A 12,327-nucleotide genomic window follows, 5' to 3' on the forward strand; every position below is an offset into this window, starting at 1 on the left:
AGTGCCTTTGCCCAGATTTTAAAGGAGACCAACACCTGCCAATTACTCCGATATGACTATACGAGCTGTGTTTTTGATAACCCCTCCTTGGAAGCAAAGATCAGAAAGCCTGAGGTGAAGAGGGAAGTAAGAACAAAGCTCCTGTAGAGAGTAAGCATGGAGTAAGTAAAAGATTAGCTGGGTTTCTTTGGGTTTTTGGTCATTTGGGGTTTTGTTGTCGGTGTTGCACAAAACAAAAATCCCACTCCCCCAAAAAAACTCCTCGCCTTTGTTTTTCTTTCGGGGAGGACTTTTTCTTCCTTTATTTATACAAAGCTGACCCATCTTTTGGGCAGGGAGTGAACTTGCCATAGCTTGCCGCCAAGCACTTTTGCCTGGGACAGTGGGGCTTGAGGTGGGAGTGACTGCCTAGGCCAGCGCTTTCCCAGGCAGATTCCAGCCCATTTTCCATGAGGAGGTACTGGGAAGTTGCACAGGATCAGTGAACTCTGCCCCTCAGAGCTCCGCACTCCCTGGGGGGTGGTGTCCTGCCTCTGCTCTTGCTCTCTCCCCTGCCGAGCTGTCGCCCTCACTTGCCAGTGGAGCTGGTCCAGCAGGTCATAAACATCAAAAACAACGTGTGAGCAGGCTTAGAGTGTGTGATGAGGGAATCAGCAGTGTACGATAATTAACAAGCTCTGCTTTCCTTCCCCTTTTAGTGTTTTAAGCCAAACTCCAGTTTTTGGAGGCGCTTTTTTTTTCTCCTGTGAATTTACAGGGATGAATACAAAGCATGATTTGCCCCCCATTTGCTTGGCTATGTTCTTCACAATTCCTCTTGCAGCCGCGCCCATAGTTGCTGCACTTTTAATCTTATTTATCTGCCCTCTTTCTGTCTCTGATTTTCCAGCCATGTGTTTTGCTCTTGTCCTGGCTTTAAGGAAAGGTGGTTGTTTCTAGATGAGTAGTTTAAAGACAGAAGGCATAATTAGATCATTTAGACCAGGTAAATGCTAATCATAATGTGAAAATGCATGAGCTAATTTCCAACCTAGAGCAAGACCATCCATCCCCTTCTGCCTTTGCTCTGAAGGCAGGGTGCTGCTGTGCAGCAGCAAAGCCAGAACACAGTGGCCATAATAAAATAAAAAAATTGGGTTACTCACCATGCGAGTATTGCTTACTGACAATGCACAACACTAAGTGGTAATATAATGATGTAATCATGGTACCAGATAACAAGTATTGATATTATTCAAGTCAGTAAGAGCTACATCCCCCCACTAAGGGCTCTTGCAGCTGGCACCTTGAGAGTGCAGAATGGAAAGGGGAAAAAAGACAGACTACTGATCATCATCTGATTCTGGCATCTGTCTTTCTTGCAAGACCATCCCTTAAATTATGGTTGATGAACAGTGCCTTTTCTGGCTTACCAGCAGCAAGCTCTAAGCAAGTGACTGCACTCACATGAGCTAGGAGTTTTTGATATATTGTTTCATTCATTCCCTACTTGTTGTCTTTCCTCTCCTGAACATCTGTATACCTAGAAGCTATGGAAGAGAGAAAAGGTCAACAAGATGTAACAGTATGTGGCATATAGTATGTGGCATGTGCTTCCTCCAGAGCCATAATGCAAGCTGATATTAGCATTTTTAATTACATTTTAATATACTGTTTAATGAAGTGAAGCTGTTGAATAGCAAGTTTTTTATAGAAGGTGAAAAGCAAGTGTTTGTTTTTAGTCAACAGCTAAGCAGAAACAGACTTCAATATACCACCTGTAAATATTTATATATATATATTTAATAATTGTAATTAACTTTTGTTATATTTAAATAAGAGCTAAAAAGTTTGGGGTTTTGTTCTGGTTTTGCGTCAGGGCGCAAATAATTTCTTTCAGTATCTGAAGTTAGACGAAGAAAACAAGTAGGCAAATTATTTTGCTGTGTCCAATTACAGGCTTTTAGCACAATTGACAAGAGTTTATTCCAAATTTTTCTGTTGGAACTGGACCTCTCTTAACATTTTTAAGAATGAAAAATTCCTTTCAACTCTGGTGGATTCCCAGTGAGTGGTGGTAATGCCAGTCTTCTGGGGATAAGGGTGAAACATGGGATATGTCTGGCTTCGATAAATATTTTCGTCATGAGCAGAAATTTTTGAAGTGGAGGTATGTCTTGTTTTCTAGCAGTTTCAGGTTTGCAGTTTGCTTTCTGTAAAGCAAAGCTGAAAAAAACCCAGAGTCTGCACAAGGCAACTGGCTAAAAAAAGTTATATATCAGTATTTGGAGTTGTTACCAATCTATTTTGAGTTAGGTCCACCTACTTCAGCCACTTAATAAACCCAGCAAAAGCTTCTTTTGCTAAATCTCTTCAAATGACTATTGAGGCAGCTTCAGACTTTGTGGCATTCCTGGCAAGTGGAATGAATTGCATTGCAAGTTGATTAAGTCTTTATTAGTAGTTGGCAAATTTGGAGAAAGAAGTGGTAGAGCAGTCACATGTAGTATCAGCTGCCGAAGAGACTAAGTTTTGGATAAGGTTTACAGATAATCAACATTATTTAACTAGGGGCAATGTGTCCACACAAATTTGTTCTGGCCAGTTTCTGCTGTTTGTGCAGAAAACATCACATCACCTTATTTGCTCTTATTTTACAGATTTGCTCTTATTTTACAGGAACGTTTAGGCTGAATTATTAGAGTCCTATGACCTTTTATGTAGAGGTATTAGACTGAATAACTGATGCTGTGTACTTCTGGTTGTAAAAGAAATAATGATGTTTTTAGTTAATAATAATGACATTTGAGAACACTTCAGCTGAAATTCAGTAGTAACAGCAAAATGCCAGAGTGACTGTGGAACATAACCTGAATTTTCATAGAATTTGTGAAACTTGGAAACACTAACTGTTCTCAGCTCCTAGAAGTTTTTGATACATTTTGAAACCTATTCAACTGATTCAAGATGAAAATTCCTGAGCCAAATGAATGGCAGGGTTTCTTGTGCTATAGAAAGGCTGTGGCCTCAGTGACTAGAGTTATTTCAGTTGTTGAGATGGAAGAAGTGAAACTGGAAGTAAAATTCTGTTCCTCTGCTTCCCTCTGAAAGTGTGGCTGGCCAATAAAGTTTCCCGATACTCTCCAACATTTACAAATTATGCATATAAAAAGTAATTTTTTGTGTTTCAGGAGGTACCTCCTAATGTCATTGACTTCATGTTTGTTCTGGAACACATTTGGCTTCAGTGCAGCTGTGGACTCTAAACCCAATATACTTCTGTTTCTGGCTGATGATCTTGGCATTGGAGACATAGGTTGTTATGGGAACAATTCCATAAGGTAAAATATTTCGTACAATATATTTAACACTATAGAATACCTATCCTGGGGAATTAAGCCTAATTATTTGAAAAAAAAAAAAGAAAGAAATCTTCTTAATCTCTTAATTTAAGACTCTAGTAATTGTGTATCTAAGTACTTGTATATATGTGCATAGTATTGGGGCCTAAAAAAACAGTGTGCCGTGAAAGAAAAGTATAATATTTTCATTTTGTTTTTAAGTTTGTTCTGGGAATCCCTTTCCCCTTGACCTCAAAATGTGCTAACTCCTCAGCCACTTGTTTTTGTACTACAGTTACCGTTTTCTCTTCTTCTCATGCATGAATTTCTTCGTTCCTTTCCATGCATAGTTAAGCCTTATACTATTCACCCAGTGCCTTTCCAGAATCCCTCATACACTTGTTTGCTGCCTTCTCCAAAACACTACAAGCCAGACTCACAGACTCACATGGACTGACCCACATGAGTTATTACATGATTATATGCGTTAGAAGCTAGTGATTACGTTCCTTAAAAATTAAAGAGGCAAAGCAGGAGTGAACATACATCAGGGGCACATCTTATGAGCCTCATGTTGTATTCTCCAAGTGGAGCTCAGATGTTTTGTTGGCATGTTCTGAGTGCATCTCTCTCACATGGTGTTGGTGGGGTTATACAGAGATATGGGAATGTGCTTGTGGGACTCTGCTGTGCTTCTCTGCTAGGAGTGAGGTCTCTCACTCTTCATGGTGTTGTAGTTCACTCATCTGGAAGAGCTGAGCTCCCATACAAGTGTACCTGCATAAAGATATCAACCTATTATGATATAAATAGCATGATTTAAAAACATGAAACAGAAAGTCCTGGTTTAATGACCTCCAGACACCCTGGGAGATGCTCTGGCTCAATGAATTCTGAAACTTAGGGTCCAAATGCTCTGGCAAAAGTGATCTGTTGAAAGTACTGGAATAGAAGAATATCAGTCTTTCTTAGATAATCTATTTTAAAACTATTTTAGTTTTATCTTCAAACTAAACAGTTCCAACAATGCCTAAATGTCTTTGCAATGTTGCCAGGTGCATTCTAAGACTGTGTTTCAAGAACGGATTTGCCAGTGTCTACAACCCACTTCACCCACTGTATCAAGCTTGTTACTATACCAGTCTTGGAGTATTAAAGATTTTTTGGGGGCGAGGGGGGAGCTGTTTAAAAACTTCAGTTCTTGACAATTTATTTTGCTTCTCTTAAACTTGTAACTGTTTTTTAGGACCCCAAACATTGACCGCTTGGCAAGAGAAGGAGTGAAGCTTACTCAACACATTGCTGCAGCTTCGCTTTGCACTCCAAGCAGAGCAGCTTTCCTCACTGGCAGATACCCCATTAGATCAGGTTTGGCCCGTTTTGAATTACAAATTTCTTTGCCTGGTGCTGAGAAGCTACAATAGACAATAAGTACTGGAATAGGAGAACTGAGGCTATTTTCTCAACCTGAGACAGAAAATGCACTGCTAGATGCCCAAAGTTTCTTTCCAGCTGGCAGAGCTTTAACCTTACTTTATAGGACGTAGAAGATTTAAATAATGAAAATAAATAGGTATGGAAAAATCCAACAGCAGTAATACCTGTCACTTCCTTACTGCAACACAGCCTGGGGTGCAATCTGCCAGAATCCCTCTTGATGGTTATCGTTATAAGTAAGGGTTTAAAACGGGGTTCTCAAGAGAAATAGGCAAGTTCATTGCCATCATGTTGCACAAAGTCACAAAGCTCCAGTGAAAATGGAGATTGGATTCATTCCCCACCTTTCTAAGGTGCCTTATGGAGAACTTTATAGATATTCATCTTTCACTAGGTAGTATATAGGAAAATTAGATACCCACTTTTTAGAACTAAGTGCAAACTCAGTGTGTATGTTTGGTGAACTGTCTCCTACCTAACATGATACAGCATCCCTCTGAGTTAGGAAAATGCAACTGTTATCTCCCAGTTTAGATTGTTATTCACAGATACTCAGAAAGTCAGAAAATAAAATTTACTATATACAATCACCATTGATTTATTATCAATTTGATGTCAAAACTGGTGTCAAGCAATATTTGTGTTGCAATACAACTCCTGAGTACCTGAAGTACCTAAGGCACACTATTGATAACGGGATGTGACTGCCTACCAGACATGCTTTGCTTTATATCTCATGAGGAACTCTGCTGGTTTGAGGTTGAGCTCCTGATGCAAAGATTGGCAGGAGCAGTCCAGGCTCTGCCAGCAGGGATAAAAGGGCTCACAGGACTGACCACAGCAATTTCCATCAGGGATGGCATCCAGCAACAGGTACCGAGCGCTGCAGTGGAACGCTGGGTCAGGAGGGCTCCCTGCTAATGAGACAACATTTGCCAGGCTGCTTCAGCAACAAGGCTATACCACTGGACTGATAGGTAAGGGAAAATATTTTACCATGACCCTGAAGAATGAACTAGTTATATGAAGGGAATTTTGGGATTGTTTTAGCATGGAATGGTCTGTTAGTCACAGATACAAATCCTCTCCAAAAGGTTGAGTGGGTGAAAATCCCCATGTTTTGAAAGAAGACTAAACATACTGCAGTTTTAACATGATGGTAATGCCTGTACAAGCTACCCAAAACAGGAAGAATGAAAAACTGTCTCATGATTACAATGGTGAGCATTTATTTTACTTGTGAGAGTTTTATTAACATAGAGACTGCTCCAAACAAAATAATGTCTTTAAGTATTTTGTCTGCCTTTAGGAGGCAAGAGGCAGAGAAACAAAAGAGAAAGGGAGAGAAAGGAGCAAAGTTTGTACCACAGAGGAGATCACAAAGCACAAGCACCTCACAGATGAGGCTGTTGAGTCCCAGAGACATGATACGGTGGCTGTTTCCTCAGATGAAGCCAAAATGCAAAGGTGTCAGGGAAACACTGTCCCACAACACCTTCTTATCTGTGACTTTGATCAGACACAACAGTTTCAAGATTCGTTGTTCTTCTATCTCTAAAATCAACTGGCAAAATTTCTTTTCCCTTTCATTCACTTTTTTTGTGCCTGTGCACTTCACAGGCACTCCATGACGGATCCCTTCACATAAATGGGTAGATAGGGTAAGCACTATGTCCTTTAAAATCAGGTGATTTAGGGCCAGCTGTGCCAAATGCATCATCATTTCCAAGTGCTAGAAATAGATGTGGCAGCATTGAACCACAAGCTTTTTGGCTGTCTCTGTAATCAGTTGGCAATCACATAACTCGGCAAACCAAGGGTCTTCTGATTCAGCACACTTTCGAAGCAGACAACAGCTTCTTTTTATGTTTTGGGCGGGGATAGAGCAAGACATTGGTTTACAGCTTTTTCTCTTTTCGTATGGAGTACGGACATGCTCGAGAAATCCTCTTCGTGAGTCTGGTGATCAAAATGTTTGTCAACATTGCCCAAAAGTTTACTGGATCTTTCAGTTATATCTTCTGTATGTTAATCTATGAATTGAAAGTTTGGAAGGGAGCATAATAAAGCCATCACCAAGCTAGAGTACCTTAATTCTTTGGTCCTCACTGAAAGATAATGAAATCCTATCCTTATGTGACCTTTGTCACCTCAGTAGTTGAGAATCTCACAAATTTATCTGTTTATTGCCTGACCACTTGGGGATCACCCGTTACAGTATCATGTTCACCTGATCAGGCACTGGTTTCACTCAGCATCCTTGTGCATGAGGAGAATGCATGGACATCTTGTGGAAAAACTGAGTGACTCGCCTAATGGCCAAAGAGAGGCTGACACTGTTACCTTGAGTTCCTTTTGAGTTGTTCACCACAATGTTCTAATTTCTTTCATGCTTTAAAACCTTCAGGAAAGTGGCATCAAGGTGTAAACTGTGAATCCTTCAATGATCACTGTCACCATCCTCTCAATCATGGGTTTGACTACTTTTATGGAATGCCTTTAACACTTCGAAACAACTGTCAAAAAAATAAACCTCCAGACCTGGATGCAGCCCTTCAAGCTAAGCTTTGGCTTTACAGTCAGATAATTACCCTCGCTGTGCTCACTCTTACTGCTGGAAAACTGACTGGTTTGATTTCCATCTGCTGGAAGACAATTGCCTGTGTTACTTTGGTGGGCAGCCTTTTCTTCATTTCTTGGTATTCCAGTTATGGCTTTGTGCAGTATTGGAACTGTATCCTGATGAGGAACCACGATGTCACTGAGCAGCCAATGAGGTTAGAGAGGACTGCTTTCCTCATGCTGAAGGAGGCAATATCATTTATCAAAAGGTCTGTACTTTTCTGTATAGGAGCTGGGATGTGCTGGGCACTTTAGGAATAGAGTTTTTCTCACTAGTAACTATAACTGTATCATGAGAACTGCTTAATTCTACACTTCATTCTACAAGCCTCATTTGTGTTCTTTTTCATAAACCTTACAAAATACTGAGATAAAATGTGTCCGATGCATGAAATTATTACATGTTAAAATATCAAAACACCTGAAATCTATTTTTATGGATTGAAAAGGAAGCCAAGTAAGGTTGTTCAGTTTCTAGATTCAAGTTTTTCCTGCACAGCTTTCTATATTTCGTGCACCAAATGTCTTAAAGTACAGGGAAAGTAACTATTCTTTTCTTCTACTTTGCGAAAACAAACATAATGAAGATTGTAGGTGGCCATCTTAAAAAAGCCACACGAGTATTAAAGTAAACATGAGACTGTATCCAGTTGCATTTAATTAAAAAGTCAACAGAGTTAAGCATCTGATTATTTAAGCACTGTGCAAATTCTATGACTGGGTACACACTGGAAATTGAAAATGATCAGTCTGAAAAGGATCTTTCTTGCCCACATTTCATGCAAAAAGAGAACTCATCTGTGATCAGTGAGGATGTGCTAGATGTGAGTATAGTCTATACCCAGTGTCTGTGTCTGTGCATAGATATGAAATCTTTCAAAATATTCCAAACACACACAAAAAATATTTTTTTTTTGTTCTTAAGAAACAGGCAAGGACCATTCCTACTCTTTGTTTCCTTTTTACATGTTCACACCCCCCTCTTTACCACGGCAAAATTTCTTGGGAAGAGCCGTCATGGTTTATATGGAGACAATATAGAAGAAATGGACTGGATGGTGGGTAAGTATTCTTCATGAAGGATATGTTTCAGACACATACAGCTGTATATTTTAAAGCAGAAAAACTTATAAGGCCAAAATACTTACAGAAATGTAAGCTATCAAAATCTTCTTATGGGGCACTGTGAAAGATTATTATTGAAACATTTTAAGTGTGTCTTGTTCTTTCCAATTTGTTAATAGAAAGCTTGCTATCTGTCTTCTTAAATTTAAGGAAAAATTCTGGATTTGCTTGATGAAGAAGGTTTGAAAAATCATACATTCACATACTTTGCCTCTGATCACGGAGGACACTTGGAGGCTCAGAATGGGTCTGCCCAGCTAGGTGGCTGGAATGGTATTTATAAAGGTAGGAAAATCACTGTAACTTTGTATGAAGGTTAAAATTGGAAACAAGGAATTTGCTTGGATGAAGCTAGCAAAGCTGGAATGAGTTGCATTTTTAGCTTGAAATATAACCGAATAGAGTAAGGGCACATTGTGCTGCAACAATTTATTCCACCCAAAATCAGTGATTGACATAAAATCTAAATGGTCTTTCTGGTCTAAGAGGATCTCGCTCTTTACTTCTTGCTCAGCCCTTTCTTCTGTGAACTATGTGAAATACAAAGTATGTGAAGTCCAAAGAAAGCAAAGAGTTGAATCTGTTGGATAAGCAATGTATTCCTGCATCTCCTTCTGTGCACTCATATGAAACAAGCCAATGAAGAGGTTTGTGTTTGCCTCTGAGTTCCATGTGTTGATTCATTTTACTGCAGGCGGAAAAGGTATGGGAGGCTGGGAAGGAGGGATCCGTGTGCCAGGAATATTTAGGTGGCCAGGAGTACTACCTGCAGGCACAGTTATTGATGAACCTACAAGTCTTATGGATATTTATCCCACAGTAGTTCATCTGGCTGGAGGAATATTGCCGCACGACAGGTATGGAGGTGTTTACCCCTGGAGAGCTAATGACTAAAAATTGACTGTTTCTTATCATCCTTGGAGATCCCACAAATGCTCCTTTGCCTAAAGCCTAGCCTGAGATTTTAAACTAGTGAGTAAACTCACAGATATACACACATAGGCATGCATGTGGCCAGAGCAGTTGTTCCTTCCAAAGACCTGGTGCCAGTTTCAAACACAGGTTCAGCCTCATTCAGGAAAGATTTGGTGGCTGAGGTTGTTTTGGCACCAATTGACTTGATTTACAGACTTACAAGTACCTCCTAAGTTTGTTAAACCCATCTTGCTCAACAGATTTCTTTAAGTTCCCTTGAAAGTCACAAAATGTTAACAGTTATGAGATCACTATTGATTTAAGGAATAAATTACTTCTTTCTGCAAGACCAAGCTCTAAATATTGTTTATGTACTGCTAAATGAAATCAGTTGAGCTAGATATTACAAGAAATAAAATAAATAAACTGGAAAAAAAAGCTAAAAATCTAGGTATGTAAATATTGGTTTGGCAGTCTGCTGGCTGCTCTAAATCTATGACCAAATTATTCTGTATGCTCTCTCAAGCACTAGCGCAGCCAATGCAAAAGCAGTCCTAAGTATGCAGTTCACTGTCAGGTTTGCCCCTGCCTGACTGTGCTTCTCTCCATTACATTAGGGTGATTGATGGACAAAACTTGCTGCCTTTACTGCAAGGAAGAGCTCAAAAGTCAGATCATGAGTTTCTATTTCACTATTGTGGGTCCTACTTGCATGCAGTGCGGTGGCACCAAAAGGACAGTAAGTATAAATGTTTGTTCCATGGTAACCGCAAAACATGATTTTTTTCCTCTTGCTAATTGACAAGTTTCTTGTGTGACTGTTGTTTTTCAGTACTGAGATTCTTGAAATGGTTATGCATGACATATCACTGACTAGCTAGCCAGGGATATCTTAAAGCAATGAAGTTTTTGTAAGTAACAAAGGGAATGCCTATAAAGTGGGATGAGAATACAGGCACTGGAACTCCCACACTGGAAATTCAATGTGGTTTTTTTCATATTTATAGAGTTTTCCACCTTCAAAGTCAGTAGCTACACAGATAATCTGATTTGTGGTATTGAGGGTGCCAGGGTGTGTGACAAGAGGTCTCCTTAGGAAATAGCTCTATTCCTATTGCTTCAGGGAACTTTCCAGTTTTTTCTACGGTCTTGTATTTGTGCCATAAGATTTCTTTCCTGCCAGGTGGAGCTATCTGGAAGGCTCATTTTGTGACTCCAGTCTTTCATCCACCTGGAGCTGGAGCTTGTTATGGAAAAAAAAATTGCCCATGTTTTGGGGAAGGCGTGACCCACCATGACCCTCCATTGCTGTTTGATCTCTCACGAGACCCTTCTGAAGCCAAACCTCTCTCAGCTGACACTGAGCCCCTCTTTGACACTGTCATAAGGAAGATTGGAAGAGCCATCGAAGAGCATCGCAGGACACTGACTCCAGTCCCAGAGCAGCTCTCTGTGTACAACGTGGTGTGGAAGCCGTGGCTGCAGCCGTGCTGTGGGACATTCCCATTCTGCTGGTGTGATAAGGAAGGAGACAGCACACGAATTTTGTGAGGTGTGTGTTCTAGTGACATGTTCTGTGGCACTGAGTCCTCTGCTGACAAAGCTCTCAGATAATAATTGTGTTATTTCTTTCTCTGGGAAGCAAAGTGGATGAAAATAAAGAAAAAAAAAAGCAATGTCAATCAGAAGTTTTCCCTTTCATTCTTTGACACTGTGAAAGGTTTAAGGAAGTCCTGGTTTTGCAGTCTCGTATGTAAGAGAAAACTGTAGAGATACATGCCTAATCTCTGGCTAAAGATTATGCCTGCTCAAAGAAGACAGTTGGAGAATGCAGCAGAGAGCCTAGTGTACAGTGCTGAGCAGGCAGCAGTAAGAAATTCTAGGTTCACATAAAACTCTAGATGTTTGCAGTTGTGCCTCTGTAGTACACAAATCATGGTTGCACTCTATCCAAACATAGTAGTTTGAGTTGTTACTGCTTCCTGTACTGCTCTGCTGTCTCTGCAGAAATATTGTTGAGATGCTGAAAAACACTTGAGATGGAATGAATCTGATTTAGCAAGGGAGTGTCCTCAAGTTGTGAACTTGTGATCTGAAGCTTCAGCTGGGTAAAAATTACCTACATAACAGACATTGTGAAGTACAAAATGTTGACATGCAGTATACCTCTGCAACAGTTACAAAAAAGAGAGAAGCATTTTTCTCTTCAGAAAGAGGTTCTATTGCATACTAATTTGGCAAAAGCAATTTTATTGCATTTAAGATGCTAATAAAAATGTTTTGGATTAATAGTTTGCACTGTTTCAATGCGAGTCCTAGAAAAACAAGGTTCATCTGAGTACTGGAGAAAAAACATATTCAGTAGCAGTATACATATTTTTACCAACTATAACTTGTATAAAGAGATCATGCTAATACTAGTTAAAAAACCCACAAAATAAACCAAAACTAAAAAACCAAAAAACCTGCAGTGCTGTGACCCTAGCCTGAATTTCTAAGAAGACAACTTTGCACTGCATTTTGCAATGAAACTACACAGATTTTAGGGCTTTGAAATGTATTAATGGCTGTATTTTTGCACGAGTAGATGAAGTCAGAATTCATTATAAGCATCCTGCTAGAATTCTAGAGAAACTGGTGGTTGAATTTAGTAAATGGAAAAAGGTTATTGTAGTTGGTTTGCTGTTTTGCTTCCCCATCAAATATCCCTGCAAACAGTTTACTTGTTCAGCTAGTTTAGTTGGCTAACACTTTTCTTTTTATCTCTTAGTGATTTTTTTCCAAAGTGGGGCATAGAAATGGTTTCACAAAATTTTGTATGTCATTTCAATATTTATGTTTTTCACTACTCTAGGTTCACTTAGAAAACTTGTCAAAGGGAAAAGGGGCTAAATAAATGCCAGTGATT

The 12,327-nt window shown here is 39.6% G+C and overlaps 1 protein-coding gene across 3 annotated transcripts; it reads left to right on the forward strand.

Annotated features, from left to right (window-relative positions):
- Positions 1 to 9: 9 nt before the first annotated feature.
- LOC135409950 (arylsulfatase D-like) lies at positions 10 to 11,763 on the forward strand. Of its 3 annotated transcripts, none has more exons than XM_064646141.1 (11): positions 10 to 161; positions 1,939 to 2,149; positions 3,171 to 3,320; positions 4,567 to 4,688; positions 5,612 to 5,734; positions 7,165 to 7,588; positions 8,311 to 8,441; positions 8,655 to 8,789; positions 9,199 to 9,361; positions 10,037 to 10,158; positions 10,603 to 11,763. In XM_064646141.1, the coding sequence occupies exons 2-11, from the start codon at positions 2,097 to 2,099 to the stop codon at positions 10,968 to 10,970; spliced, it is 1,791 nt and encodes a 596-aa protein (XP_064502211.1). In that variant the 5' UTR covers positions 10 to 161; positions 1,939 to 2,096; the 3' UTR covers positions 10,971 to 11,763. The 3 variants fall into 3 exon arrangements, with proteins under 3 accessions (XP_064502211.1, XP_064502210.1, XP_064502212.1); XM_064646140.1 differs by having other exon boundaries at positions 8,305 to 8,441; positions 10,603 to 11,745; XM_064646142.1 differs by lacking the exon at positions 1,939 to 2,149 and having other exon boundaries at positions 8,305 to 8,441; positions 10,603 to 11,741.
- The last annotated feature ends 564 nt before the right edge of the window (positions 11,764 to 12,327 follow it).

Source organism: Pseudopipra pipra, chromosome 2, assembly GCF_036250125.1.
Source record: "Pseudopipra pipra isolate bDixPip1 chromosome 2, bDixPip1.hap1, whole genome shotgun sequence".
In the NCBI taxonomy this organism is placed as follows: domain Eukaryota; kingdom Metazoa; phylum Chordata; class Aves; order Passeriformes; family Pipridae; genus Pseudopipra; species Pseudopipra pipra.

Coding starts and splice junctions, on each gene's coding strand:
- LOC135409950 (XM_064646140.1), top strand. CDS start 2,097: ATGTCTGGCTTCGATAAATATTTTCGTCATGAGCAGAAATTTTTGAAG. Junction 3,321..4,566: donor TATGGGAACAATTCCATAAG/GTAAAATATTTC, acceptor ACTGTTTTTTAG/GACCCCAAACATTGACCGCT. Junction 9,362..10,036: donor GGAATATTGCCGCACGACAG/GTATGGAGGTGT, acceptor CCATTACATTAG/GGTGATTGATGGACAAAACT.